Source organism: Rhinoraja longicauda, chromosome 26 (assembly GCF_053455715.1).
Source record: "Rhinoraja longicauda isolate Sanriku21f chromosome 26, sRhiLon1.1, whole genome shotgun sequence".
Taxonomy (NCBI): domain Eukaryota; kingdom Metazoa; phylum Chordata; class Chondrichthyes; order Rajiformes; family Arhynchobatidae; genus Rhinoraja; species Rhinoraja longicauda.
In genome coordinates this window covers 20,434,950-20,462,704 of record NC_135978.1, presented here as the reverse complement: position 1 = coordinate 20,462,704, position 27,755 = coordinate 20,434,950, and the positions used below count along the sequence as shown (strand labels likewise).

The window sequence follows — 27,755 nt, the reverse complement described above, 5'->3', positions numbered from 1 at the left end:
AAGAGGCAGGGACAAGTGAAACAGTGGGAGTGGACGGGGGAAAGGAGGATAAAGTTGGTCATTTTACACAAGTGAGGAGCAGGATCCAGTAGTGGGGTGGGCAGCTAGCTGTAAGATCAGGTGGACAGTATGGATGGAGGAAGGGAGGAGTACTATCAGGTGGGTAAAGGGCGCACAGATTAAATGGGGGAGGCAGAGGGAGTGACCTAGGACAAAAAGAGTGATGGAGATTGAGGAGGTAACTCAGGGTGGGAGGGGAGTTAGTGTCCAGGAAGGGGACGCCAGGCCAAGGTCATGTTCCGTGTGGGGGGCACCGGGCCGGTACTGTGGCTATGCCCAGAGTGGGGGACACCAGGCCCGAAGCATGCCCGAAGTGGTGGGCCTGAACCCAGTATTTATATGCTGTAACTGTAATTCTTTTTTGTGCACAATCAGCAGGCATTGCCACTTTCATTTCACTGCGCACCGTGACTTGACTTCTTGACCCGCGCTCGCTGTAGGAGGCACGGGACCGTACCCGGGGGGGGGGGGACATCGGGCCAGGACGATGCACCGTGGGCGAGGGGAGAGAGCAGACAATTGGATGAGCGGTGAAACACGAGTAATTCCCTCAAACAGTTCCGCACTTGCACCGCCTGTTATCGGACTTCTTTCTGGCCGAGCCCGAGGCTTGCGGTGGCGCTCGCGCCGAACCGGGGTCTTACCTGGACGATAGGAGCCGGACTTGCTGATGGCGCTGGCCGATGCTGCAGGCGCGGCACACGGCGATGACCCGAAAAGCAGCGACGGAATGCCTGGCTAAGGCCGACACGCAGAAGCCTAGGGCCGGAGCCGCCATGACAGTGCGAGGCGGGGCTTGTGCTGCGGGGCGGGACCGGCTCTCAACGCCAGGTCGGACCCGCGCTGCCCACAACCAAGATGGCGCAGGTCGCCATGCCGACGGGCCCAGTGAGGCTTGAAGCCTGAGCTTGGGGTAAGAGCAAGGTCAGCGCTCGTTGCGGTATTACCTCAGGTCGTGGCCGTTTCCATTCGCTCAGGTGAGATTTAACATCGAAATCGGACCAACGAATCTGTCAGTGGGATTTTACAAATTCCGTGCCGGGCCTCGAGATCAAAGCCCCAGCTGTCTGGGACGATGGGTGGTACTTGATGGACGGTGGGAGTGCGATCGTGTCATGGTGCAGCGAATGTGAATGTTTTGCAGATTTCCTCCCTATCCACGGATGCTGCCTGATTTGTTGAGTATTCAAAGGTTTCAAAGGTCTTTTATTGGTACAGTGATATGCGAATTAAGGTACAGTGATATGCAAATTACCATACAGCCATACGGAAAAAAAAGCAGAAACAACTGCAACTACATAAGACACACAACTACATAAAAGTTAGCATCAACATCCACCACAACGGATTCCTCACTGTGATGGAAGGCAAAAAAGTCCAATCTACTTCCTCTTTATTCTCCCGCAGTCAGGGCAGTCGAACCATCCGTCGTGGCGATCAAAGTTCCCGCAGCTGGCGGTTGAAGTCTGTAGATGTATGTCTGGTTTTAGGTCTTCCTGGGCGCACGGGTGTCAGCCAGGTGCATGTCCTTGCCGGGTTTGTAAATTAATGTAATGTCGTATTTTTGGAGATGCAGCAGCATCCGTTGCAGTCTCGCCAGGGCAGCATGGAGTGGTTTGTTCAGTATGGAAATCAGTGGTTGGTGATCAGTCTCCACAATGACAGTCTTGCCGAAAATGTAGTAATTGAACTTTTCGCATGTGAAGACAACCGCCAACAGTTCTTTCTCGATTTGTGCGTAGCGTGTCTCCGCGTCCATCGTGGTCCTTGAGGAAATTTAACGAGCATGCTCCGAGAAGGATTGTTTTGACGTAATGATGGTCGATCATCTCCCCTCGTCTTGTGTGGACATGTTAGTGGCACACACGGCGGAGGACGACACTTTGCAGTCGTTCGCGTCCGTCATTCGACACGGTTGCCCGGGCATATGTTACCACTCTCTGTATAGCCGTACTTTCCCGTTAGAGATGAGCTGGTTATCGAGAACGGGGTCATTATGAAAGGCCACAAAGCGGTGATCCCTGCCTCACTACTTTCAGCAGATCATTGGCAGTACAGATGTTGGCTACCGTTACCTCCAGCCCTCAGGATAGTCTCCCAACTAACACCAGGATAACGCAGTACAAAACCCGGCCTGGATTATGGACCAGATGCACAACAGTAAAACCAGAAATGTATCTACAAAGTCCCCGCGTCAGGGCGATCGAAACTCCCGCAGCTTGGAGTTCCCGAAATCGGTCTCTGGTCAGAGACCATAGGTCAACATTACCCACGGTTGAGCTCTCGAAATAGGTTTCCAGCAAAGGCCGCCAACTCCTCAATGTTAGGCTGCAGTGCGGACGGAGATACGATACGGAAAGAAATCGCCTCTCCGTCGAGGTGAGATTAGAAAATGTTTCCCCCAACCCTATCCGCCTCCCCCCCCCCACCTCCCACATAAAACAAGCTCAAGAACATTAAAAACATACATTTAACACATACTATTAAAACTCAAAGGAAAGGACAGACAGGCTGTTGGCGAGGCAGTCAGTACTGGCGCCACCCGGTGGTTAGTCATGGCATTTCCTGTGTTTACTGAATAAAGTATTTGTATAATTCCTCTGCAGTTCCTTATTTACTCATTTGTCCCTATTGGGGACTACCTTCACCCTTGCCAATCTTTTTCCATTTACATATTTGTAGTAGTTCTTGCAACCCAATTTGTCGTCTTCGTGCCTGATATCCGCCAGTGCCCGGCCTCCTCTCCCTGCCCTTTTCACTCCCTCATTACCTTTTCCCATTGCCCTCTTTACCCCCCACTGTCTGTTGACAACCAACAATTGCAATGTTGTCACCTCCTGACCCCACTATTTCTGTCCCCACCTGTCTATATCATGTCTCACTTCCTGTCCTAACAGTACAGTTTCTGCTGTTCATTCCTTCCTTCACAGCCCTCTTCTACAAACCAATCCTCCACCCCTCTCATGCCTCAGTGTCCATCTGACTCCCAACCCGTCCTACTGCCCATCCATCACTGCCCCTCTCATTCCTCTCTCTGCCCCCTTTACCTGAGATGTAATGCTGAGGCTCTATAAGGTGCTGGTCAGGTCGCATTTGGAGTACTGTGAGCAAATTTGGGCCCAGAGGGGGTTTACAAGAATGATTCCAGGATTGAGTGGGTTAGCCTATGATGAGTGCTTGACAGCACTGGCCTGTACTTACTGGAGTTCAGAAAGTTCAGATCTCATTGAAACTTACAGAATAATGAAAGGCATAGATGGAGTGGATGTGGAAAGGATGTTTCCACTGTTGGGAAAGTGTAGGACTAGAGGTCATAGCCTCAGCATTATAGGGTGCTCTTTTAGAAAGGAGGTGCGGAGGAACTTCTTTAGTCAGAGGGTAGTTAATCTGTGAAACTCATTGTCACAGAGGGCTGTCGAGGCCAAGTCAGTGGATATTTGTAAGGCAGATATAGACAAATTCTTGATTATAACAGGTGTCAAAGGTTATGGAGAGAAGGCAGGAAAATGGGATTAGGAGGCAGAGATCAGCCATGATTGAATGGCGGAGGAGACACGATGGGCCGAATAGTCTAATTCAACTTCTATAACTTGTAAACCCGCACCCCTTCCTATCCTTCATGCCTTTCATAATTGTTTAAGCCTCACTATTCAAGTCCCCATGACTCACCTCCTTATATTTTCCATATCCCCCTACCACCCTTGTACTGCTCCTACCACCCTATCTGTCCCTCATATCTCTACAAGATGCTGGCCTTGCTAGTGAGCTCATATACTAAAAATGAATTAAAAGATCAGGCCAGATTGATAAGGGGTAGTGGAATTCCTTACCTATTGAACAAGTGAACCCCATGAATTTCATGATTAATGTTCCTGTTGTTGACCTTTTCGTTCAGATGTATTAAATAAATTGAATGTAAACTTTCCAATTGTCATGGTGGAGCCTCAGGATTGCCAGTCCAATAACATCGTTATTGTGTTATGTATTCTAAACATACTTTCACTTCATGCTTTTTAATGACGTGTATTAGAAATGTACCTATTCCTGTAAGATTAGATTAAAGAATGAAGAGAGAAGAAGATTAGACTTTATTGCCTTCTATCACAATGAGGAATGTGGGGAATCCACTGTGGTGGATGTTTATGTTAACTTTTATGTAGTTGTGTGTCTTGGTTGCTTTTTCTAGTATGACTATGGTAAATCGAGTTTCACTGTACCTTAATTGGTACACGTGACAATAAAATACCTTTGAACCTTTGAAATGAATTGTATATTGATTTAATTAACTCAAGGACTCTTGGCAATTATAAATTCTAGGGAGATTATAGGTTGGAATTTTATTTAAAATCTTCTGTTTTGATACTGGTCCTACCATCTATTTTGCTTGGTGGTAATATGTTTGTTGTGACCCCCCTCCCTCAGACTGCTACTTTGGTGCCCCGCTGCTCCATTTGGGATTTCTAACCGTCCAACACCGATGGCACATTCCCTACAAGTGAGCGATGGCTTCCTACAACAGCTTGACCTCGTACTAAAAGATGACCATTCTCTGCCCATGGATCTGCATGCTGAACTCAAATCCTGCTTCACAGGAACGAAACCCACCCCCACGATTCCTTTCACACTCCTGAGAAAACTCCACATATTCTTGGAAACAAAAGGTGAGTAAATCGGAAAAAAAATGGCTGGTTTTTAATCTCATTATTCTTTATGTTTAATGCTGGGATGTAGGATTTAACAACCACAAAAAGCCCTCACTGGTCATTTATCTATACTAAGAGTAACAGAGTAACTAGGGAGAGCATATGTCCCCTTAAGGATCAGTGCAGTTGTCTATGTGTGGAGCCACAGGAGATGGACAACGTCTTAAATGAATATTTCTAATTTGTATTTATTGTGGAGGAGCTTATGGAAGCTAGATACAAAATGCTGGAGTAACTCCGTGGGACAGGGAACATCTCTGGAGAGAAGGAATGGGTGACCTTTCGGGTCAAGACCCTTCTTCAGACGGTCTCGACCTGAAACGTCACTGTTCCTTCTCTCCAGAGATGCTGCCTGTCCCACTGAGTTACTCCAGCATTTTGTGTCTACCTTTGATTTAAACTAGCATCTGCAGTTCTTTCCTACACAGGTTATGGAAACTATGGAAATCATGGTGGAAAATAGAGATGTTTTGAAACATATTCACAAAAGAGGATAGAGATACAAGGAATTGCAGATGTTGGTTTACATAAAAGGACACAATGTGGTGGAGTGAGTCAGTGGGTCAGGCAGCATCTCTGGAGAACATGGTGACGATTTGGGTTGGGATTCGGACCTGACCTGAAACATCACCAATCCATGTTCTCCAAAGATGCTGCTGACCCGCTGAGTTCCTCTTGAACTTAATGTCTTTTTTTCACAAAAAAGGAGGTGCTGGCAGTTTTAAATAAATATCTGGATAAATCCCATGGATAAACCTGTGGGGCCTGACCAAGTGCACCCTAGAACATTGTGGGAAGCTAGATAAGAAATTGCTGTTGCCCAGGCAGAGATATTGCTGTTGCCCAGGCAGAGATATTTGTAGCATTGTTAGCTACAGATGAGGTAACGGAAGACTGAAGGCTGGCTAATGCTGTGTTTATTTAAGTACAGCTGTAGGGACAAGCCAGGGAACTACAGGTCAGTGAGCCTGACAGCAATGGTGGGTAAGGGCGGCACGGTAGCGCAGCGGTAGAGTTGCTGCTTTGCAGCGAATGCAGCGCCGGAGACTCAGGTTCGATCCTGACTACGGGTGCTGCACTGTAAGGAGTTTGTACGTTCTCCCCGTGACCTGCGTGGGTTTACTCCGAGATCTTCGGTTTCCTCCCACACTCCAAAGACGTACAGGTATGTAGGTTAATTGGCTGGGTAAATGTACGGGGATCACTGGGCGGCACGGACTTGGAGGGCCGAAAAGGCCTGTTTCCGGCTGTATGTATATGATATGATATGATATGATAAGTGACTGGAGGGGATTCTGAGAGATAGGATCTATCTGTATTTGCAACGGCAAGGACTGATAGGGATAGTCAGCATGGCTTTGTGCATGGGAAATTGCAGATGACACCAAATTTGTTGGTACAGTGGATATTGAAGAAGTTTGTCTAAGAATGCAACAGGATTGAAATCAACTGGGAATGTGGGACAAAGAATAGCAGTAATTTAATTTGGACAATTGAAAACACAGAACAGTACAGCACAGGAAGAGGCTGCCATTCTGGAGAAGTGTCCTAACTTGAAACATCGTTTATTCATTTCTCCTTTACATGCTGCCTGACCCACAGAATTCTTCCAGCATTTTGATTTTTGCTCAGCCATTTAAAAGGGACTTGACTGTCAACTTTTTCACAGAGTGGGTAGTGGATATGTGAAACGAGTTGCCAGAGGAAGTGGTAGTGGTGGGTATAAATACAACATTTAAATGATATATGGATAGATACACCGGCAGGAAATGTTGAGAGAAATATGAGCTAAACGCAGACAAATAGGACTAGCCCAGGTAGGTGCCTTGGTCACCATGACTGGTTGGGTTGAAGACCCTGTTTCTATGCTGTATAAAATCTATCACACGATTATTATAATTCCATTTCAATTAAGGTTTGTGAAACCTTCCCCATGCAAAAAAAGCAAATCTGTCTTTACAATAGTGACTGAACTTAAAAAGTTACATGTTGATGTACGTTTTGGGAAATGAGGACATGAAAGGTGCTACGTAAATAGGAGTTTGCAATTTTTAAGTCGCATGGTAGCCCACTGTCAGACACTCAAACTCAGTCTGTGTAGTATGCTCAAACTGCCTGTATTATCTTCACTGAATAGTGAATCCCATTAGCACTGTCTGTTCAACAAAAAATCAATGACCTTTGTCCTTCCCCCACCCCCCACTAACTGAAAGTGTAGTACTCCCTCAGAACGGGACTGCTCACACACTGGTTCTCCCTCACTCAACATTTGCAACTCTGAAGGATATGTGAAACAATTCACCAGAGGAAGTGGGTACAAATACAACATTTAAATGATATATGGACAGATACACGGATAGGAAATGCTTAAAGGGATATGGACCAAACGCCTTCATAGGACCCCTCTAGCAATACTGTGCTCCCTTTTTACCGTTCTTTTACAGTCACTACTACTGCTCAGTGGCCTCAGTCCTGCCTCCACGTCTGACAGGGAGACACCCCCTACAAAAGCAATGCTCTTTTTTCCTGCCAATTTCACATTTTCCCACATTACCCGTCATTTGTCATGTTTTTGCCCACGCTTTCACCAAGCTACATCACTTTGTCGCTACATTGCTTTCATATCTGTCTGAACCAGCAACCACATCTTCTCGCTCTCATCCACAACACGTAAAAAGTTGAGGTCCCTGCACGGATCCCTGTAGCAGATGGGGGGGGAAGCGCCGAGAATGATGGGGACCTGGTGGTGGGGACGAGGAAGAAGGGGGACCCGGTGGGAGGGGGGGCTGTTGCCACATGCAGCGGCGGCAGGCAGTAGACTGTTCGGTGAACTGATGTAACTTTGTTGGCGCCAAACTGTGGTGATGCTTGTGTACTGCCTAGGTGAGGTCTGCTACATGATTTTACTGGGTTCCAAGCAAAACAAAGCATTCCGCTGTACTGAGATACTTTTGACATTAAAGTATAATTGAATCATTCTTTCCATCCTGCCAAGCAAGCAGCTCATGAGTGGCTGTTATCAGGGTGCAGGCTCCCCCTCCCCCCCTCTTCCCCTCCCTGGCTCCCCTCCCCGGCATCATCTCTTCCGCCCCAGCTGCCCCCTGTCCCCTCTCGACTGTCCCCCTCCCTCCCTAGCTGCCCCCTCAGTCGTGGCTCAGATGTCACTCCTACAGTTGTGAAATAGAGGAGCTCCTCCTGTGGTTCTACCATCTGGAGCGCTAGCTCAGTAAAGCTGGAATAAATTGAGTGACCTGATAACCATTTAAAGATGGTTAGCGAGTCAATTGAGTGGGGCCCTCACCTGTCGTTCTGTAGCCCTATATCATCTTGACTGAGCTGTGATGGTTTGTGTGTTTTTACTTATTGTACTATTCAATGTTCTATGTTTGCAGGGTTCCCTGTGTATCTTCATGAACTTCTGGAGGGTGCAGAAATATTTACACCAGAAGTGAAGCTGCCTGAGAGGGTCAGTATAGAAGATGTGAGGAGATAACTGAGAGGGGGGGGGGGGTGGTGCGGAATACTGCCCTTAATCTGGCACTGGCTCTGCACTGGACTCTGCTGGTTTCTGGTTTCTCCTGGACACTGGTTTCTTAATCTAGTAAGCTGATGGTTGACCCCCTGTTTGCAAACAGCAGAGTCCCAAAAGGAGTCAGCACTCTGAGGAGAGAGCGGTTACAGGTTAACAGTTATGAAATGTTAATAATCTTCTCATGTCGTCCCTGTTCCTTTCAGAACCCACAGCTGGTGGCCAGATTGGACAGGATCAAAGCAAAGATGGCAAATGAAGAGTACAGACGGATCACCAGAAATGTCAACTGCCAGGTGGTGTGATCTTCTCCAGGGGTTTTGGTGCTGCCCGCTCACAGGTGTAGCCCTGTGTCCAGGAGCAGGGCAGCCTGGCTGGGGATAAAACCATGGCTTGGTGCTAACTTCCCTTTATCTTTTGTTTCTTAGCAGATAAACCGATACGGCACAATTGGAGATGTGGGAAGGCAAGGCGAGTGGCTGAAGATTTTCCATTGGATTTGTTTCAAATCACGTCTATTCAAAATGAAGTTAAAGACGAGCAGGACCGAATGTGGAATAAAATGACATGGGAAATGATGGAGGATCTCAGCCAGTCAGGCAGCACTTGTGGAAAAAATATTTATTTAACATTTCAGGTCAGGAAGCCTTCCTGAGAACTTCTTTCCACAGGACCTACCTGTCTGGCTGAGTTCTTCCAGCAATTGGTTTTGATTCAGATTCTGGTCACTGCAGTTTTAGTTGATTCCACTGTAGAATGAGTTGGTCACTCTGGCAACAATCTGGCACTTGTATACCAAAGTCTCAGAGTGACTTTGTCATCTGAGCGTTTATTGTTCAGCTGGGAGGTGTTATAAAATAACGTTGAGACTGCAGCGGGTTCTATTGAGGTTGGGTAGTGGAAGGGGAGCCTTCATAACCATCTGGTCATCTGCACCTCGCCCAGGAGCTCCGGATGGAGCATCCTGTCAAGTCAGGCAAAGCAGATCTGAAGAAGGGTTCCAACCCAAAATGTCATCTGGCCATTCTCTCCAAAGATGCTACCCATTGAGTTCCTCTAGAACTTTTGCTCAAGGTTCCAGCATCTGCAGTCTCTTGTGTCTCCATTAAACAGGTAAGGTCGATACTCTTTGGAGTTCAAAGGATGAGAGGTGATCTTATGGGAAGATAGAGCATCCCAATGGGGCACAGTGGGTAGATGATTGAGATTTTTCCATATGGCCTGTTAACTAGGAACAGCCCCACCACCCAGTTATATGAGGTTCCTGGTACATCACTCTGCAACTCGCCCGTGTTTTTCCCCAATCTCCAAGTGTCTGGTATGAATGTGGGAAGGGTCCATCTCGTTGATGTAGAAAACCTGAAACACAATGATAAAGCAAGGTCTCTGCTGCTCACAGCAGGGATGGGGTAGCCGTAGTGTCTGTGGGTGATCAGAGGAGCTCCTGGCTGCTGTATCCAGTGGGCAAGGTTAGTCTAAATTAACTTCTGCTCTTCATTTTGCATCAGCATCACTTTAGAAATGCTGCTCCTATTTACAGAACACAGAGCCGGTTCCTCTGGTTCTGGGCTTTTGGTTGCCTAGCTGTGACCAGCACTGTCGATCTCCTGTGTTGGATCGGCTTTTGACCCTTGCTGATGTCTACCTCTTTCTGTTGGTGTTGCAGTGCGATCCGCCAAGGCCGTGGTGGTAACCATCTTTAACTTTTTGGTGACGGTGGGGGCAGCGTTTGCCTGCGCCTACCTCGGTAGTCAGTACTTGTTCACGGAGCCGGCTGCGGTGAGTGTGGGTATCGCATGGGACCAAGATAATTGATGGGAGGTGTTTAACAGAACATTGATCAGTACAGCACAGGATCAGGCCCTTTCAGACAACAATGTTTGTGCCATACATGATGCCAAGTTAAACTAATCTCTGCCTGCACGTGACCCTTATCCCTACATTCCCAGCATATCCATGTGCCCATTTAAATGCCTCTTAAATGCTACCATAGTATTTGTCTCCACCATCACTCCTGGCAGCGAGTTCCAGGAACCCCCAACCCACTTTGTAACAAAGAACTTACCTTGCACATGTCCTTTAATGTTTGCCCCCTCTCACCTTAAAGCCATGCCTTCTGGTGTCTGACATTTCCACTCTGGAAAATGCTTCTGACTGTCCACCCTATCTATGCCTTTCAGAATTTTATCTACTTCTATCAGGTCTCTCCGCAACCTCCGATGTTCCAGAGAAAACCAAGTTTGTTCAACCTCTCTTTATATGTAATACTCTCAAATCCTGGTAGCATTCTGGTAAACCTCTTCTGCACCACGTTCAAAACCTCCACATCCTTGCTGTGACCAGAACGACACACAGTACTCCAAATGCTGCTTGAGCAAAGTTTTATAAAGCAACAACATGACTTCCTCACTCTTACACTCAATGCCTTGACCAATGAAGGCAAGCGTACTATATGCCTTCTTTACCACGTATGTACTTGCATTGCCACTTTCAGGAACTATGGATCCCATGGTTCGATGAAGAATAGAGATGGTAGGGTGGGCTTTGACGAAGAGGGATTTGTGAGGGAGTGTTTGGGCTTGGGAAAATCCGATGCCGGGGTTTTGGATTTGATGGGGAGATGTTTGTCAGCTGGGGTAATGTTAATGGGGAACCTGGCCTGTGTCTATGGGCCAACACTTCATTATTGGAGTGAATGGAATGTGGGGCCTGTACTCCTGTGAGCTGCGGTTTCTGGCATGCGGTCAGGAATCAGACTGAACAATGAACATCTGTAGTGGCCCTGGGCAACATGCTGTTGGCTTCCTTCAGTCTCCCTGTGCTGGAGAACAGAGGAGTACGTGGGTCTGCTCTGGATGCCTGGCAGCAATGCATACACTAGAATGGATGATGTGGTTGCACAAGCCTATGGTAGACCTTGTTCTCTGACGTTGCCTGTCTCTCCTTCTGCCACAGTGTGTTCTCAGTGGACTGATTGTTGCGTCAGTGGTGGGGTTGGCTGAGCTCTACGTGCTCGTGCGCACAATGGAAGGAGAACTGGGAGAGATGTAGCTGGCATGGACCCCCGGTTGTGGTCTCGTCGGACCAGCCACATGCTTCACCACAAGGTCTGGCTGGAATAGGCTTTGTGTGGCTCTCGCCCTGCGGGAATGCTGGAAGCTCTCTACCTACAAATATCGACTCTGCAAACACCTTTGTGATGCCATATGTTATCTGTACATGTTCTTGTGCTGCCGCCAAGGTTTATTTGTTGTTTTATGTGTTACTTTATGAGTATGTAAGGAGTAATTAGGTTGATGTGTGTCTATTCAGTCCAGGTAAGAACCACAGATTCTCTCCCACAAAGAACATTGCTGAGCAAGTTGTGTCTTCTGACAATCTGCTGGCTTTGTTCTCAATATCCTTTAGCTGAATTTAATTTCACAATGTGTATAACTTTCTATCTCTTGATTATATAACCAGTGCTACAACCATGACAAAATGCCCCAAAGAATCGCTCAGATCTGAAACAAAACCAGAGAATACTCAGCAGGTCAGTCAGCATCTGTGGAAAGAGGCTTATTAACATTTCACTTCAAAGTCTTTATGACTGACTGGGATTGGGTTGTTTCTGACTGGGAGTGGTAAAGCGTGGGTATGTCTGTGTGGGGAGTGTACAATCTGTTGGTGTAAGGGGGAGGCAAGTGGGGTGCTGATATTTATCTCTTTGTATCTTTCCTGGAGAAGCAATGATCAGGAACCCAGGAGAAACTAGAATCATCAAATCTTCCTGCCCCTTCTCAGCCCACCCAAAGACCTCTTTTCTATAGATACCTTGGGTTAGTCCCAGTGTTTCATTCTTATGAAGCAACCCACTTGTGATGGAGTGTGGTGATTCTGACTGAGATTCTAGACCTGTCACTTGAGTTTGCTGTTGCGTATGTGTTCCCTTTTGTTAAAGGACATCTCGTGCTTGGTTGTGAAGCTGGCTTGGTGAGTGGAAGGTGTCTCCCAGCGTGAACAACTCCATTCACTGCATCCTACGAAGGGTGATGCAGAGTTACTGGCCTTGGGAACCTCAGACTGAAGTACATACTGGTGTTTGACAGGTTCCAGCTAAAGCAATAACTTTACACATAGCACTTTACACATAGCTAAACATTCAAAGGAGCAAATGTAAGCTGACACAGGGAGGATGACCAAAAGCTTGGTAAAAGAGGTAGATTTTAAGGAACATCTTGAAGGGGGAAGGGGGAGAGAAACAGAGGTTTAGGAAGGAAATTCCAGAGTTTAGGGCCTTGGCAATAGAACGCCCTGAAGACAGTGTTTAACATCAGGAAGAGTTGTGAGGATGGAATTAGAGGAGGCTGCAAGACTAGAGGGGGCTGGCGGAGGTATGGACTTTGAAAATTGAGACATTGCTTCATTGGGAGCAAGTGAACTCAGAGCTAAGCAGAGTCCACCATATGTTTGTATGCAGAGTCAAATGTGAGAACAAGGTTCCCTGAGAGGGAACACCTTTAATGAAAAGGGGCCTGCAATCTGGTTAAAACTGGTCTCATGGTAAGATCTGGCCCTGTAGTTAGTGTGGGCACCAGATAAGGCTTCCCTGTCAACTTGAATATTTTGAATCGAATATTTCAGTCCAAAGACTTTATTAAATATAAAATAAATGTCAGTTAAACTTTGGAACATGCCTTGTGTTGAGTGGAGTGAGTGACATGCTAAACTCATTACCCGATGACTCCCACAGAAGCCTGCATGAGGAGTCATGTGTGTGCGCAGTAAAACACTCAGTCCACTTCTCCATGAGAATGGAGTTCCTGTAATTGTTTCACTTGAACTATGTTGGCATTTGATGGCAGCTTTAGGACCTAGCAATGTAACATTGACCTCTGACAGTCCTGCATTTTAATAATGACCACACTTAAATATTTGGAATGAAGTCCATTGAATTTGCTTGAACACATGCAACCTGTGTCCTGGGAGTGTGTGATGGGAGAGTGAATAGAGGAAGCTTTGTTCTGTCTCTGTCTCCTAGGTATGTGTGATGGGATGGTGTAGAGGGAGCTTCACTCTGTGTCTGATCCTTTTTCTGGCCTTTGTACCCCAGGCATTCCATGTGTTCCTTTTGTTAATATCTTTTTTTGTTTTAAAATATCTTTACCATGATTTCAAACATCACTAAAAAAACTTAATGTAGTAATGCACACCAGTCCCAGACATTCTAGCATTCACCACCCTTTCCCTCTCCAAGAGCACTCTAGAACCAAGTCACCTTGGCAGGGGCAAGCTGGTGGTTACATGGAAACAAAATACGATGTAAAAGTTATTGCTGTGTAAAGCTGTTCCTTGCGCTGCCCCAGTGCAGGGAAGAGCAGGGTGGATTTTTCCTACTGCCGAAAGGAAGACACAGCTCCCAGCTCTGAGGGAGTTAGTTGCCTGTCCTTCCCTGGAGCTGCTCCGAGTCTGGTTAGTAATTACATTCAAGCCCAGGGAGTCCTACAAGCACGGGGTGGGGGGGTTTCTCTGGCAGAGTGGCTGCTCGTGGGGCAGGCTCATCCCCGATGGATCTGAACACCACCAAGGCTTTTGGCCAAAGCTCCCTGCAGACCTATCGAGGAGTGGCTCAAGTGGGACCGTTCTGTCTGAGCTGATTCCCTCAGCTGCATTCATCCATGGGATCTCCTTGGAACCTGGTCCCACACAATTTGATCAACTCTTAAAGCTCCACACCACACCACAACGGTCTTCCTGTGGGCATTGCTCTTGAACTCTCTGCTTCCTCACCTATTGCAGGGCGAGTCCCTAGTGGTGGTCACTCAACACAAGAGTCTTCCCCCTTCATATCAGGGACCTGAGCTGCCCTGAGCAGTACCACAGGTTTCTCAACTGGTTCACTGACTACCAGGCTGCCTGCAGTTTCTGCGGCCTGGAGTGTTGACCTCGAGTGTGAGGTTGCAGCCCCAGTCTGAATGACGATGCTGCTCCTCAAGTTCTGGTAGAACCAGCCTGTGGAGGAGGAGGAGGGTATGTGGGTTGGGGCACCTCATTGGCCTGCTCCTGAGCCTGGCCAATGTAGCAATTCACAGGTCCACTCAAGAGTTTTACCTTAACAATGATGTGAATATTGTAACTATTGCAAATAAATCTTTTCTTTTAAAAAAAATAGCCCGCTCTATTCTATTTTCTCTCTCATGTCCAGGGCCGAGACAGCACAGAACTGATTGCTAATGGACAGCATCTGAATGGAATTGGTGTGAGCTGTTGCAGCCCAGAGAAGGATGGGGGGGGGGGGGGGGGGGAGAATGGAGAGAGAGAGATACATGGAGATGAGGGGAGGGAAGGGGGGGTGGAAGGAAATGGTGAGAGAGAGAAAGAGATACAAGAAGAGAAGGGGAGATACTGGCAAATGAGGGGAAAGAGAAGGGCAGTGAGATAGATAGTCCCTCAATCGCCCGATCCTGAAGCTCAGTAACATCCACCTTTGCTGAGACTCAGTATCCTCTCCCCAAGGAAACCTGTCACAATGTGCTGACAATACCCCTTTCCCACAGGCAGATTCCTAATCTGTGGGTGCACTGATGCTGCTGTCAGGTCTGGAGTTTCCAGAGGTGTAATATTAATGTCCTTGCCTTGAGTAAATGTTCCCTGCCAACCAATTCACCAGAATCTCTGCTCTGCAGAGTGCACAGGGAATGGGAGCAGGTTTGATGGAATTGTGTCTTGTCCAAGCCTGACCGTGCGCTGCGCGGCAGGACATGTAACCAGCAGATTAATTCAACACGGGGGTGGGGGGGGGGGGTGCATTAATCTGATCTCCATTAAGATAACTAAAATGCAGATGTGGTAGTGTCACTCAGCAAAGGGTGGGACTCTGTGTTTCCTCACACTTAACGAGATTGAAATCAGGATTAAGAGATTGTTGAAGATAACTGTCTCTCAGAGATCCCACTCAAAGGGCAGGTGGAGGGCAGGTTTGTAACTGGAACGACGATGAGGCTTTGAAGCAGAGTAATAGTTGATGATGTTCAGATATAGAAAAATCCTCCTGTAATTAAAAGATCATCTGAGAGGCTCATCAGTATAGAACAATCTGATTGTTGTAAATCAAAGGGTTTTAGATATAAAATAATGAAAAAAAGTTATTATTGCCTTCTCCTTTGAATGAAGCTATACAATTGTGTTATAGTCTGGATTAGTAAAAGGATCAGAAAGTCTTGCAGCAAAAGGTTCAGGAGCCAGAGCTTAGGCAATCTTTATTTCATTTAATCTGCACAGGTTTAGTCACCACAGGGGGTGGTGGTGGGAAGAGCGATAGAGAGGGGAAACTGCATCTGTATACTGCACAGGAACAGAATGGTGACACAGAGGTTCTCTACTTAAAGGAACTCACTGTTTCTATTGCATCCATTTTATAAATGTGTTTCTGACTCTTTGCTTTACCAAAAAAGCTCCTGCCACCCAACACTGCCCACGTCTGCCTTCATTGTACCCTCGGAACATGGGCCTGAGTCGTGGCCCATTCCACTGGGCTACCTGCTCCCTGTCCATATAAACCACCACATGGTGTGGACGGTGGGGCAGATGCAGGAGGAGGGCTAGCGAAACAAGCCCGCTCCCTTTCCTCCAGTTAGATCTGCGTGGAATTTCTGCCACCCGAGAAGGAAAAAACGTTTTCTGTCTGAAGAATGGTCTCGACCCAAAACGTCATCCATTCCATCTCTCCATAGATGCTGCCTGAACCGTTGCACACCCAAAATGTTGAAGTACCACAAAGTGTTGTTCATCACACTAGATTAGTCTCTATGCCCATCCACCCCTATTACCTTGGTCCCATGGCTGCACCCATCTCCCACCCCCAACCTTTCCCCAATACCCATCCCTTTACCCACAGCCATGGGAGAGGCCTGGCTCCAGCCTAACAAAGCTCCCCACCTTGTTACAGTCACAGCACAGTCACCTCTGGAGATGGGCAAGCTTAGGTTAACAGTTGCCGTGAACCAGTTGAAAAAGAGCTCGAGTATCGTTGGTGCAAGATTGGATCACGGTCACGGCGCTCTCAGTCACTATCGAGCTCTGCAACCCACTGTGCTGTTCAGAGGGTCTTTCAGTATCCACCTGATTTCAGTTAAGGCAGGTGCTCCTGGCTGGCATTTGAGGAGGAGTGCGGTGATCTCTGGAAGGGACAAGAGACTCCAGCTGACAGAGGAGTTTGCTTTTGGTATGAGCTGCTCCAGGGAACCAGGGAAAAGATTCATCCAGGTCCAATACTGAATTGGAAATGCTACTCGTTGGTGACAATGGCGGCATTGTAGATGAGGTCGGAGGTGTGGCGGAGGGATGTGTGTGCTTGAGGTATGGCCTGGCCCTCAGGTTCCAGATGTGGCACGACTTGGTCACTGTGCTTCATACAGGGGGTCACCTGAGCCCCGTGACTCCCAGATCTGAGTGTGTCTCTCTCTCCAGGAACAGTGTGAGCTGGGAAATCGAAGGCCAAGGGCTTGTCCCTGGTGACCTGCTGCACGCAGGGGTGAGCATGGTGATACTGGGTCAGGAGTCCTTGCCCTGCCACCAGGGTGCTGCAGAGACCGACCGTACAGTACATAGACCTTCTGCCCGGTCCGCTATTTGAAGGAGCCTGGGCTGAGCGGGATGCATGGGGGCTCCACCCGCGCGGGTACTTCTTCACCCCCCTGCCCTGCCTGGTGCATCGCGCCCGGCGGTTCTGGAACCAGACCTGGAAAACCAAAAAGGAGAAGTAAGTGGACATGAGAGTGCAGACGCTGGCGTCTGGAGCAAAATGCACAGTGCTGGAAGAACTCAGCACGTCTGGCAGCATCTGAGGAAGGAATGGACGGGGAATGTTTCGGGTCAGGACCCTTCAGACTGAAGCTTCAATTTTAACTTGAATCAGAAAAAGGGTCCTGACCGGAAACGTTCCCTGTCTATTCTCAAAAACCAGATGCTGCCTGACCTGCTGAGTTCCTCCAGCACCTTGTGTTTTGCTCAAGATTCCAGCATCTGCAGTTCCTGCCTCCATCTCATGTCTTGAGCTGGAGGAGTATGGAAAATATCATCATCATATCATCATATATATACAGCCGGAAACAAGCCTTTTCGGCCCACCAAGTCTGTGCCGCCCAGCGATCCCCGTACACTAACACTATCCTACACCCACTAGGGACAATTTTTACATTTACCCAGCCAATTAACCTACATACCTGTACGTCTTTGGATATAAGAAGATAACTGCAATGCTTGTACAAATCGAAGGTATTTATTCACAAAATGCTGGAGTAACTCAGCAGGTCAGGCAGCATCTCGGGAGAGAAGGAATGGGTGACGTTTCGGGTCGAGACCCTTCTTCAGTCTGAAGAAGGGTCTCGACCGGAAACGTCACCCATTCCTTCTCTCCCGAGATGCTGCCTGACCTGCTAAGTTACTCCAGCATTTTGTGAATAAATACCTTCGAGGAGTATGGAAAACCTCCAAATGCAATCTAATTTTAACCAGGGGTTCACATTGCAATTAAGGAGAACGATAAGATGTTTATTCTTACGATAATATATTAAAACATTGGAAATACGTAGTGGTTAGTGGATCCCATAGCTAAGCTAACATTCAGTTCCTCGACCGGCAAAGGAGATAACCTAGCCATGATCACATTGCTTTTGTTGAATCAGGATGTGTACAGATTGGCCGCTCCCGCTTTCCAACAGTAAGTTTATTGGAAGAGTAAGACACGTCTGCCATCCCCGATCCCCTCTTGCACTTTCACTGCACTCCTTCTGTGGCAAGCACGTCCTTTGCTTAGAGACGGAGACCGAACTATACACAGTACACTGTGAAGGCTATGAGATATTTGCTCGTGTTCAAGTCATAGAATAAACATAGAAACATAGAAAATAGGTGCAGGAGTAGGCCATTCGGCCCTTCGAGCCTGCACCGCTATTCAATATGATCATGGCTGATCATCCAACTCAGTATCCCGTACCTGCCTTCTCTCCATACCCCCTGATCCCTTTAGCCACAAGGGCCACATCTAACTCCCTCTTAAATATAGCCAATGAACTGGCCTCAACTACCTTCTGTGGCAGAGAATTCCACAGATTCACCACTATCTGTGTGAAAAAAAACTTTCTTATCTCGGTCCTAAAATACTTCCTTCCCCCTTATCCTTAAACTGTGACCCCTTATTCTGGACTTCCCCCAACATCGGGAACAATCTTCCTGCATCTAGCCTGTCCAACCCCTTAAGAATTTTGTAATTTCTATAAGATCCCCCCTCAATCTTCTAAATGCCAGCGTGTACAAGCTGAGTCAATCCAGTCTTTCTTCATATGAAAGTCCTGCCATCCCAGGAATCAATAGACAATAGACAATATGTGCAGGAGTAGGCCATTCGGCCCTTCGAGCTAGCACCGCCATTCAATGTGATCATGGCTGATCATTCTCAATCAGTACCCCGTTCCTGCTTTCTCCCCATACCCCCTGACTCCGCTATCCTTAAGAGCTCTATCTAGCTCTCTCTTGAATGTATTCAGAGAATTGGCCTCCACTGCCCTCTGAGGCAGAGAATTCCACAGATTCACAACTCTGACTAAAAAAGTTTTTCCTCATCTCTGTTCTAAATGGCCTACCCCTTATTCTTAAACTGTGGCCCCTGGTTCTGGACTCCCCCAACATTGGGAACATGTTTCCTGCCTCTAACATGTCCAACCGCTTAATAATCTTATACGTTTCGATAAGATCCCCTCTCATCCTTCTAAATTCCAGTGTCTGGTGAACCTTCCACCAATTCCACCAATCTGATGAACCTTCTCTGTACTCCCTCTATGGCAAGAAATCTCAGGATGTTTCTCTCCCTCCTGACTGTTGCCACTTGATCCCTCAAGCCTGCCCTACCATTCAATGCTATCACGGCTGGTCGGCGCCAGGCACCGCCTCCTGCCTCCCCCACTTTCCCCTCGTCCCTAATTCCTCCATGAATCCTCCATCTATCCCAGGGATTCGCCGCGGCTGCGGGAAGTGCCTGCATGCCTCGGTTTAAAGTGACTGTCCCTGATCGTGTGTTTTGTCTACCCTCCAAAACTCTCTCGCCGGCAGAAACATCACCACGTCTCCCCGTCACCGCCCCCTCATTCCGCGGGACACAGAGCCGATGGAGAGCCTCGGGCAGAGGGAACCCACCTGGATCTTGGCCTCGGCAATTCCCGTGATCTCGGCCAGCCTCTCCCTCAGGCTGATGCCCGGGTAGGGAGTCACCACGAAGGCCTCCTCCAACTTTCCCAGTTGCCACTTGCTGAAGGTGGTTCTCTTCCTCTTGCGCTGCCCCTCACCCCCACATCCCAGGCCCACCGTCCGGGGCAAACAAAGGTGTGGGACCCGGGTGTCTAGAGGAGTGAGATGGGGACGAAAGGGGGAGTCAGGCGGAATCATCTGTCACCCTGATCCGACCCACCCACCATCCACAGATCCCCCACTCGGACCCCTAGTCCACACCAACATCCCACCCACACCTCCCACACCCTCTCGCCACAGCCCACTCACACATCTAGCCCACCGCCATCCTTCCCACACCTCTCCCCCACCCTCTCGCCACAGCCCCTACCCACACCTCTAGCCCACCGCCATCATTCCCGCACCTCTCCCCCACTTTCCCCACCCTCTCGCCACAGTCCCCACCCACACCTCTAGCCCACCACCATCCCACCCACACCTCCCTCCACCCTCTCGCCACAGCCCCCACCCACACCTCTAGCCCACCGCCATCCTTCCCACACCTCTCCCACACCCTCTCGCCACAGCCCCTACCCACACATCTAGCCCACCACCACCCTTCCCACACCTCTCCCCCTCCCTCTCGCCACAGCCCCCACCCACACCTCTAGCCCACCACCATCCTTCCCACACTTCTCCCCCTCCCTCTCGCCACAGCCCCCACCCACACCTCTAGCCCACCACCATCCTTCCCACACCTCTCCCCCACTTTCCCCACCTTCTGCCCCCGCCCTCCCTCCGCCGTTGCTCTTGATCTCCTCTTCCACCATGTCTGACCAAGACTCGCACCCCCGACTCCCATCTCTCTTTCTGCTCTCAATACTCTTGTAGGTCACGACCCAGAATATCGACTATCCCTCTGCCTCCACAGACGCTGCCTGACCGTGGGCTCCTGTGGTGAGCGGGTGGATGTGTGTTCCTCCAGATTCCAGCCTCTGCCGTCTTTTGTGACTCCCTCAGCCAAAGGTTGCACATCCTCCTCTCACCCTCCCCTCCTCACCCTGCCCCCTCTTCTCCCCATCACCCTCGACCACATACACACCCCTCCCCTACCCTCCCCTCCCTCGCCCCCTGCTCTGACATTTCTCAATTCCTTCCCCCTCCACCCTCGCACGACAACCTCACCACCCGGCCCCCACCTCACCTCCCCCTTTCCCGAGCCCTCGGTCCATCGGGCACTGCTAGTCGGCCCCTCCGGTGGATTACTCCAGCTCGAGTGTCTGCCCGCTCTCCAGTCCGCTTTGAAGCGGCCGCCGGGACCTCCCCCACCCGGGGGACGTCCCCGAGCCGCCAGACAAATTCACACCTCCCTGGCACAGGGCAATAAACAGTCCAACGCCGGACTGACTCCACACACAGAATGGGACACAGCGTCAGATAGACACACACACTGTCACACATATCTAGAGTCAGTCACACACACTGTCGGAGACTCACAGAGTCAGGCATGCACACAGTCAGAGACAAACACAGTCCAACACACACACAGAGTCAGTCTCTCACACTCAAATCTTATCGAAACATATAAGATTATTAAGGGGTTGGACACGTTAGAGGCAGGAAACATGTTCCCAATGTTGGGGGAGTCCAGAACCAGGGGCCACAGTTTAAGAATAAGGGGTAAGCCATTTAGAACGGAGATGAGGAAAACCTTTTTTTAGTCAGAGAGTTGTAAATCTGTGGAATTCACTGCCTCAGAAGGCAGTGGAGGCCAATTCCCTGAATGCATTCGAGAGAGCAAGATAGAGCTCTTAAGGATAGTGGAGTCAGGGGGTATGGGGAGAAGGCAGGAACAGGGTACTGATTGAGAATGATCAGCCATGATCACATTGAATGGTGGTGCTGGCTCGAAGGGCCGAATGGCCTACTCCTGCACCTATTGTCTATTGTCTATACAATCAGAGGCACGTACACACAGTCACACACACACACACACACAGTCAGTCACACATAGACACGGGGTCTCACACAGAGTCAAGGAGAAACAAGAGAATTCAGGCGTCCTGAGCAACAAAAAAAAAATCTGCTGGAGGAACTCAGCAGGTCAGGCAGCAGCTGTGGCGGGAATTGGACAATTGACATTCGCAGTTGGGGTCCTTCTACAGACTGGAGAGGAGACAACTGGTACCAAGAGGTTATGAGGAAGGGGTGGGGCAAGAACTGGCAAATGATGGGTGGATCCAGATAAACAGGGGTGGATGGGCAGATGAGACAGCAAGGGGAGGGAAGAGTGGAGATGGTGACCAAAACTGGAGATGATAGGAGAAGAAAAAGATCTGCAGAGGTGGAATCTGAGGATAAAGGAAGGTGAGAAGTAAACGGTAGAACCAGAGGGAGAGATGATAGGTACATGGGAACGGAGGGGGGGGGGGGGGGTGATGGTGTTGGATACCTAGGAGGGGCAGAGGAGGGGAAAGGAACTGGATGGGCTAGTGGAAAGAAACGTGTGTGACAGGATCTGGGTAGATCAGCAGAGAGGAGTTACCTGAAATTGAAGAATTCAATGTTCGTGCTATTGGGTTCTAAGTTACCCATACAGATTACGAGGAGATGTTCCTCCAGATTAAGTGTGGCCTCTCTCTAACCGTGGAGGAGGCCCAAGACAGACAGGCCAGTGTAGGAAATGTAACCAGGAGCTCCAGCTGGTCCAAAGCACATCTCCAACCTTCTAAAAGTGACGGCCTGGATAGGTTCTGGAATTATGAGCCAATCAACTAGCCGCAGGCTTCGCGGACATCTTCCCCCCCTCACTTCAATGGTCTTCTGTCCCTATCTGCTTCCATAATTCCGGTCCCCAAGAAAAGTAAAGTGACCTGCCTCAGTGACTACTGCCCAACAGCTCCAAAATGGATCAGAATGTAGTGCTTTTAAAGAGTGCTAATGGCTCACACCTGTGCCAGTCTTCCAGACCATCTGGATCCCTTACAATTTGCATTCAGGAAAAATAGGTCATTGGAGGATGCCATCTCTCTTGCACCACATTCCTCTGTATATCCTAGATAATAAGAAGACCTATGTTAGGATGCTATTCATTGTCTACAACTCAACCATTAACGCCATTAGTACCAGAGAAGATAGTCCCCAAAACCTCTGGACCTTGGCCTTGGGGCCTCAGTCTGAAAACGGTTTCTGGACTTCCTGAATGGCAGACCTCAATTGATTAGAATTGGTCATAACATTTCCTCTACCATGACCCTCAAAACTGGTGCTCAAGGTTGTGTGCTTCTCCAGGTTGTGTACTCAGTGCCTTGCATGACCCCCTTTACACCCATAACAGTGCAGCCAAGTACAATGCCAACTCAGTCTTCATGTTCATGGATAATACCACTATAGTTGGTCAGATCAACAACAATGATGGGATGGCTACAGGAAAGATATTGGAAACCTATATCATAGTGTCAGGATAATATCCTTGCTCTTAATGTTACGATATTATATGATAGAACTTTATTTATCGCAGGAGGGAAATTGATCTGGCAACAGTCTTAAAACACAAAATACATGAAACATGAAATTAAAGTGACAAGTGGAAAGGATTGAGGATGTGCAAAGATTGGGAAAGGGGGTGGGAGAGGGACGAGTGGAGTCAGTCTACCCCACAACAGAAGGGGGGGGGGAGTTGTCCAGTTTGATAGCCACAGGGAAGATGGATTTCCTGTGGCGTTCTGTCCTGCATCTTGGTGGAATCAGTCTGTTGCTGAAGGTACTCCTCAGGTTGACCAGTGTGTCATGGAAGGGGTGAGCTGTATTGTCAAAGATGCTCTGCAGTTTGAGATGCATCCTCCCTTCCAAGACCACCTCCCATGAATCCAACTCCGCTCCCAGGACGGGGCCAGCCTGAAACGGGTGAAATTATTATGGGTAACAAGGAAATAGCAGAAGAGTTGAACAGGTACTTTGGATCTGTCTTCACTATGGAAAACACAAACAATCTCCCAGATGTACTAGAGGACAGAGGATCTAGGGGGGTAGAGGAACTGAAAGAAATTTGCATTAGGCGAGAAATAGTATTGGGTAGACTGATGGGACTGAAGGTTGATAAATCCCCAGGGCCTGGTGCTCTGCTTCCCAGGGTACTCAGGGAGGTGGCTCTAGAAATAGTGGACGCATTGGTGATCATTTTCCAATGTTCAATAGATTCAGGGTCAGTTCCTGTGGATTGGAGGATAGCTAATGTTATCCCACTTTTCAAGAAAGGAGCGAGGGAGAAAACGGGGAATTACAGACCAGTTAGCCTGACATCAGTGGTGGGGAAGATGCTGGAGTCAATTATTAAAGAGGTAATAATGGTGCATTTGGATAGCAGTAAAAGGATGTCCAAATCAGCATGGATTTATGAAAGGGAAATCATGCTTGATTAATCTTCTGGAATTTTTTGAGGATGTGAAAAGTAAAATGGATGAAGGGGAGCCAGTGGATTTAATGTATCTAGACTTTCAGAAAGCCTTTGATAAGGTCCCACACGGGAAATTGGTGAGCAAAATTAGAGCACATGGTATTGGGGGTAGGGTGTTGACATGGATAGAGAAGTGGTTGGCAGACAGGAAGCAAAGAGTAAGAGTAAACGGGTCCTTTTCAGATTGGCAGGCAATGGCAAGTGGAGTGCCGCAAGGCTCGGTGTTGGGGCCGCAACTGTTTACCATATATATTAATAATTTGGATGAAGGAATTAGAAGTAACACTAGCAGGTTTGTGGATGACACAAAGCTGGGTGGTAGTGTGAACTGCGAAGAGGATGTTAGGAGGTTGCAGAGGGACCTAGACAGATTGAGTGAGTGGGCAGATGCGTGGCAGATACAGTATAATATAGATACATATGAGGTTATCCACTTTGGCGGCAAAAACGAGGAGGCAGATTATTATCTCAATGGTGTCAGGTTAGGTAAGGGGGAAGGGCAGCGAGACTTAGGTGTCCTTGTACACCAGTCACTGAAAATTGGCATGCAGGTACAGCAGGCAATGAAGAAAACTAATGGCATGTTGGCCTTCATCACAAGAGGATTTCAGTATAGGAGTAAAGAGGTTCTTCGGCAGTTGTATTGGGCCCTGGTAAGACCACATCTGGAGTATTGTGTACAGTTTCGGTCTCCTAATTTGAGGAAGGACATCCTTGTAATTGAGGCACTGCAGCGTAGATTCGCGAGTTTGATCCCTGGGATGGTGGAACTGTCATATGAGGAAAGATTGAAAAGACCAGGCTTGTATTCACTGGAGTTCAGAAGAATGAGAAGGGATCTTATAGAGACATATAAAATTATAAAAGGACTGGACAAGCTAGATGTAGGAAAAATGTTCCCAATTTTGGGCCAGAACCAGGAGCCACAGTCTTAGCATAAAGGGGAGGCCATGTAAAACTGAGGTGAGAAGGAACTTTTTCACCCAGAGAGTTGTGAATTTGTGGAATTCTCTGCCACAGAGGGCAGTGGAGGCCAAATCACTGGATGGATTTAAGAGAGAGTTAGATAGAGCTCTGGGGGCTAATGGAATCAAGGGATATGGGGAGAAGGCAGGCACGGGTTACTGATTGTGGATGATCAGCCATGATCACAATGAATGGCGATGCTGGCACGAAGGGCCAAATGGCCTCCTCCTATTTTCTATGTTTCTAAGTGTAGGGTCAGGGAGATGGCATCAGACGTGGACTTGTTGTGGCAGAAGGCAAAATGCAGAGGATCAAGACTACTTGGTAAGCTGAGGTTAATGTGTGCCATAACCAGCCTCTCGAAGCACTTCAGAATGCACTTCACCATTCAAGGCTACTGAATAGTAGGCATGAGATCCTGCTTTTCTTTGGCACCAGTGGTCTTCTTGAAGTAGGTGAGTACCTCAGAATCGAGTGGGGAGAGGTTAAAGCTATCCGTGAACACTCCCACTAGTTGGTCCGCACAGGACCGAAGGACACGGTCAGGAACACCATTTGGACGAGTTGCTTTCCACAGGTTTACCCTCAGGAAGCCCGATTTTACTTCTGGAACAGTGACCGTGGGAACAGGCACACACAAGACTGTTGGGATGGATGTCATTACTCTGTTGGCCTTCTGCTCAAAGCAAGCATAGAATGCATTAAGTTTTAGTTTAAGTTTTTATTTTTAGAGATACAGTGCAGAAACAGGCTCTTCGGCCCACCAAGTCCACACCGACCAGTGATCCCCACACACTAATGCTATCCTACACACACACTAGGGACAATTTATATTTATACCAAGCCAATTAGATAGTGGCCAAGGAGATAGTGATTGACTTCAGGAAGCGAAGCGGTACACATACCCCAGTTTGCATTGACAGCGTTGAAGATGAGATTCCTAGGAGTCAATATCACCAACAACTTCTCCTGGACCACCCTTATTGAAGCAACAAATGAGAAAGCACACCAATACCTCTAGTTCCTTAGAAGGCTTTGGAAGTTTGGCATGTCCCCCACAACTCTCACCAATTTCTACAGATGCACTATAGAAAGCATTTAATCAGAATGCATCACAGCTTGGTTTGGGAACAGCTCCATCCAAACCAACCTCCCTTCCATTGACTCATTTTATGCCTCACGCTGCCTCGGCAAAACCAGCAGCATAATCAAGGATGATACACCTAATGAGCATAATCACACCTGGCCACCCCTTCTTCACTCCTCTCCCATTGGGCAAAAGGTATAGAAGTGTGAAAACGTAAACCTCCATATTCAGGGACAGTTTCTCCCAAGCTATTATCAGGCAACTGAATCATCCCACCATAACTGGGGAACAGTCCTGAACTACTACCTACAGCATTGGTGACCTTTGGACTATCTTTGATCGGACTTTACTGGCTTTACCTTGCACTAAACATTATTCTCTTATCACGTATCTATACACTGTAAATAGCTCGATTGTAAATATGTATTGTCTTTCCGCTGACTAGTTAGCATGCAACAAACGCTTTTCACTGTGTCTCGGTACACGTGACAATAAACTAAACTGTGAGTGTGGGAGGAAACCAAAGATCTCAGGGAAAACCCACGTGGTCACAGGGAGAACATTAAAATTATGCACAGACAGCACCCGTAGTCAGGATCGAACCTGGGTCTCTGGCACTGTAAGGCAGCAACTCTACCACTGTGCCACCGTGCCACCCTTCATCAGGAAGGGACGCACTATTGCCAGTGATTCTGCCTGACTACGCTTTGTAGCCTATTATAGTATTGAAGTCGACGGGTGTTCGGGTGGTTATAGTAGGACTCAAGTTTATCCCAATATTGCCTCTTGGCATTCCTGATGACCTGCAAGATTTCTTGGACCACTCGGGATCGTTTCTTCGGCATTAGAGAAGATTTGACAAGTCCACGAGGATTCTCTCAAACTTCTCTAGATGCGCTAGAGTAAAAAATTCTTACGGGAACATCTCATCTGGTATGGCAACTGCTCTGATCTTAACTGCCTGAACCGACAGAGAGTGGTGAACACAGTCCAGTCCATCACAGACTTGTCACTTGCTTCAATCCAGTCTATCTTCGTGGTACGTTGCATCGGGAAGGACAAAGGTTTGTCAAGGATGCCTGCTGCTCTGGCCATTCCTTTTTCTCTCTTCGATAAGTAGATTGAAAGCTCTGACATCCAGACTGAAGCATAGCTTCTTCCTCACTGTTATCAGTCTCCCAAAACAACATCTCTTTTGCTGCCACGTATTCTTGCTCCTTACTCTACCTCGTTGTTATTGTACCTTAATTTTTTTTTGCATTACCTCAGAGTGCACCTGTTCTCCTGTTTGCGCTTGTCATTGTATTAAACATGTATTTTTCGATACTGTGTGTATACTGTTTACTCTGTGAGCTTCGTGTGAACAAGGAATTTTATCGCACCCTGGTGTATATGACAATCAGGTAATCTGAACTTGGATATGGGGAACTAACAAATCCAGACTTCCCTCAATAATGAATGAGATGCAGCAGACAATAAAAGAAAATCAACCTGCTTACGACCAAATGTTGGCTGCAAATACCAACGAGGACTATGGCTGATTACATCAGCATCAGAGAGGAAGTGAAAACTAAAATAAGAGAACAAAGAGAGTGGGGGAAGATTTGTTGGCAATGTGAAGAGCTCAGCATGCATATAAATAGTAAAGGGCAGGACAAGGGAAAATGTGGCCGAGTAAGGACTTAAACGGGAACTTGCCCAGAGACAGTGAGGGTAGTATTAGAAGAGTTAACATCAAACTTCACCAAGAGG

At 48.0% G+C, this 27,755-nt stretch overlaps 3 protein-coding genes across 11 annotated transcripts in view; 1 reads left to right on the top strand and 2 right to left on the bottom strand.

Moving 5' to 3' along the window:
• Positions 1–882, bottom strand: part of poldip2 (polymerase (DNA-directed), delta interacting protein 2) — a 35,534-nt gene extending 34,652 nt beyond the window's left edge. For 4 of the 7 annotated variants that reach the window (XM_078422588.1, XM_078422586.1, XM_078422587.1 and 1 more), the window contains exon 1: positions 705–882. In XM_078422588.1, the coding sequence (XP_078278714.1) occupies positions 705–838 (134 nt within the window). In that variant the 5' untranslated portion in view covers positions 839–882. The remainder of the gene's footprint in view (positions 1–704) is intronic. The other 3 variants (XM_078422590.1, XM_078422589.1, XM_078422592.1) reach the window with 2 other exon arrangements.
• vma12 (vacuolar ATPase assembly factor VMA12) lies at positions 718–14,411 on the top strand. Of its 3 annotated transcripts, none has more exons than XM_078422596.1 (7): positions 718–1,037; positions 4,483–4,721; positions 8,156–8,229; positions 8,499–8,588; positions 8,724–8,763; positions 9,959–10,071; positions 11,248–14,411. In XM_078422596.1, the coding sequence occupies exons 2-7, from the start codon at positions 4,538–4,540 to the stop codon at positions 11,341–11,343; spliced, it is 597 nt and encodes a 198-aa protein (XP_078278722.1). In that variant the 5' UTR covers positions 718–1,037; positions 4,483–4,537; the 3' UTR covers positions 11,344–14,411. The 3 variants fall into 3 exon arrangements, with proteins under 3 accessions (XP_078278722.1, XP_078278721.1, XP_078278720.1); XM_078422595.1 differs by having other exon boundaries at positions 724–973; positions 8,721–8,763; XM_078422594.1 differs by having other exon boundaries at positions 725–1,037; positions 8,721–8,763.
• A 2,113-nt stretch (positions 14,412–16,524) lies between these two features.
• On the bottom strand, positions 16,525–26,848 carry LOC144606153 (homeobox protein SEBOX-like). The gene is made up of 5 exons (XM_078421952.1): positions 26,708–26,848; positions 25,500–25,592; positions 20,438–20,489; positions 19,465–19,667; positions 16,525–17,011 (listed from the first exon to the last, which is right to left on the bottom strand). The coding sequence occupies exons 1-5, from the start codon at positions 26,846–26,848 to the stop codon at positions 16,559–16,561; spliced, it is 942 nt and encodes a 313-aa protein (XP_078278078.1). The 3' UTR covers positions 16,525–16,558.
• Between the last annotated feature and the right edge of the window lie 907 nt (positions 26,849–27,755).

Coding starts and splice junctions, on each gene's coding strand:
- LOC144606153 (XM_078421952.1), bottom strand. CDS start 26,848: ATGCCGAAGAAACGATCCCGAGTGGTCCAAGAAATCTTGCAGGTCATC. Junction 19,668..20,437: donor GCTCACCACAGGAGCCCACG/GTCAGGCAGCGT, acceptor TCACTCCTCTAG/ACACCCGGGTCCCACACCTT. Junction 17,012..19,464: donor TTGCCGAGGCCAAGATCCAG/GTGGGTTCCCTC, acceptor TTGGTTTTCCAG/GTCTGGTTCCAGAACCGCCG.
- vma12 (XM_078422595.1), top strand. CDS start 4,538: ATGGCACATTCCCTACAAGTGAGCGATGGCTTCCTACAACAGCTTGAC. Junction 8,230..8,498: donor AAGTGAAGCTGCCTGAGAGG/GTCAGTATAGAA, acceptor TGTTCCTTTCAG/AACCCACAGCTGGTGGCCAG. Junction 10,072..11,247: donor TGTTCACGGAGCCGGCTGCG/GTGAGTGTGGGT, acceptor CTTCTGCCACAG/TGTGTTCTCAGTGGACTGAT.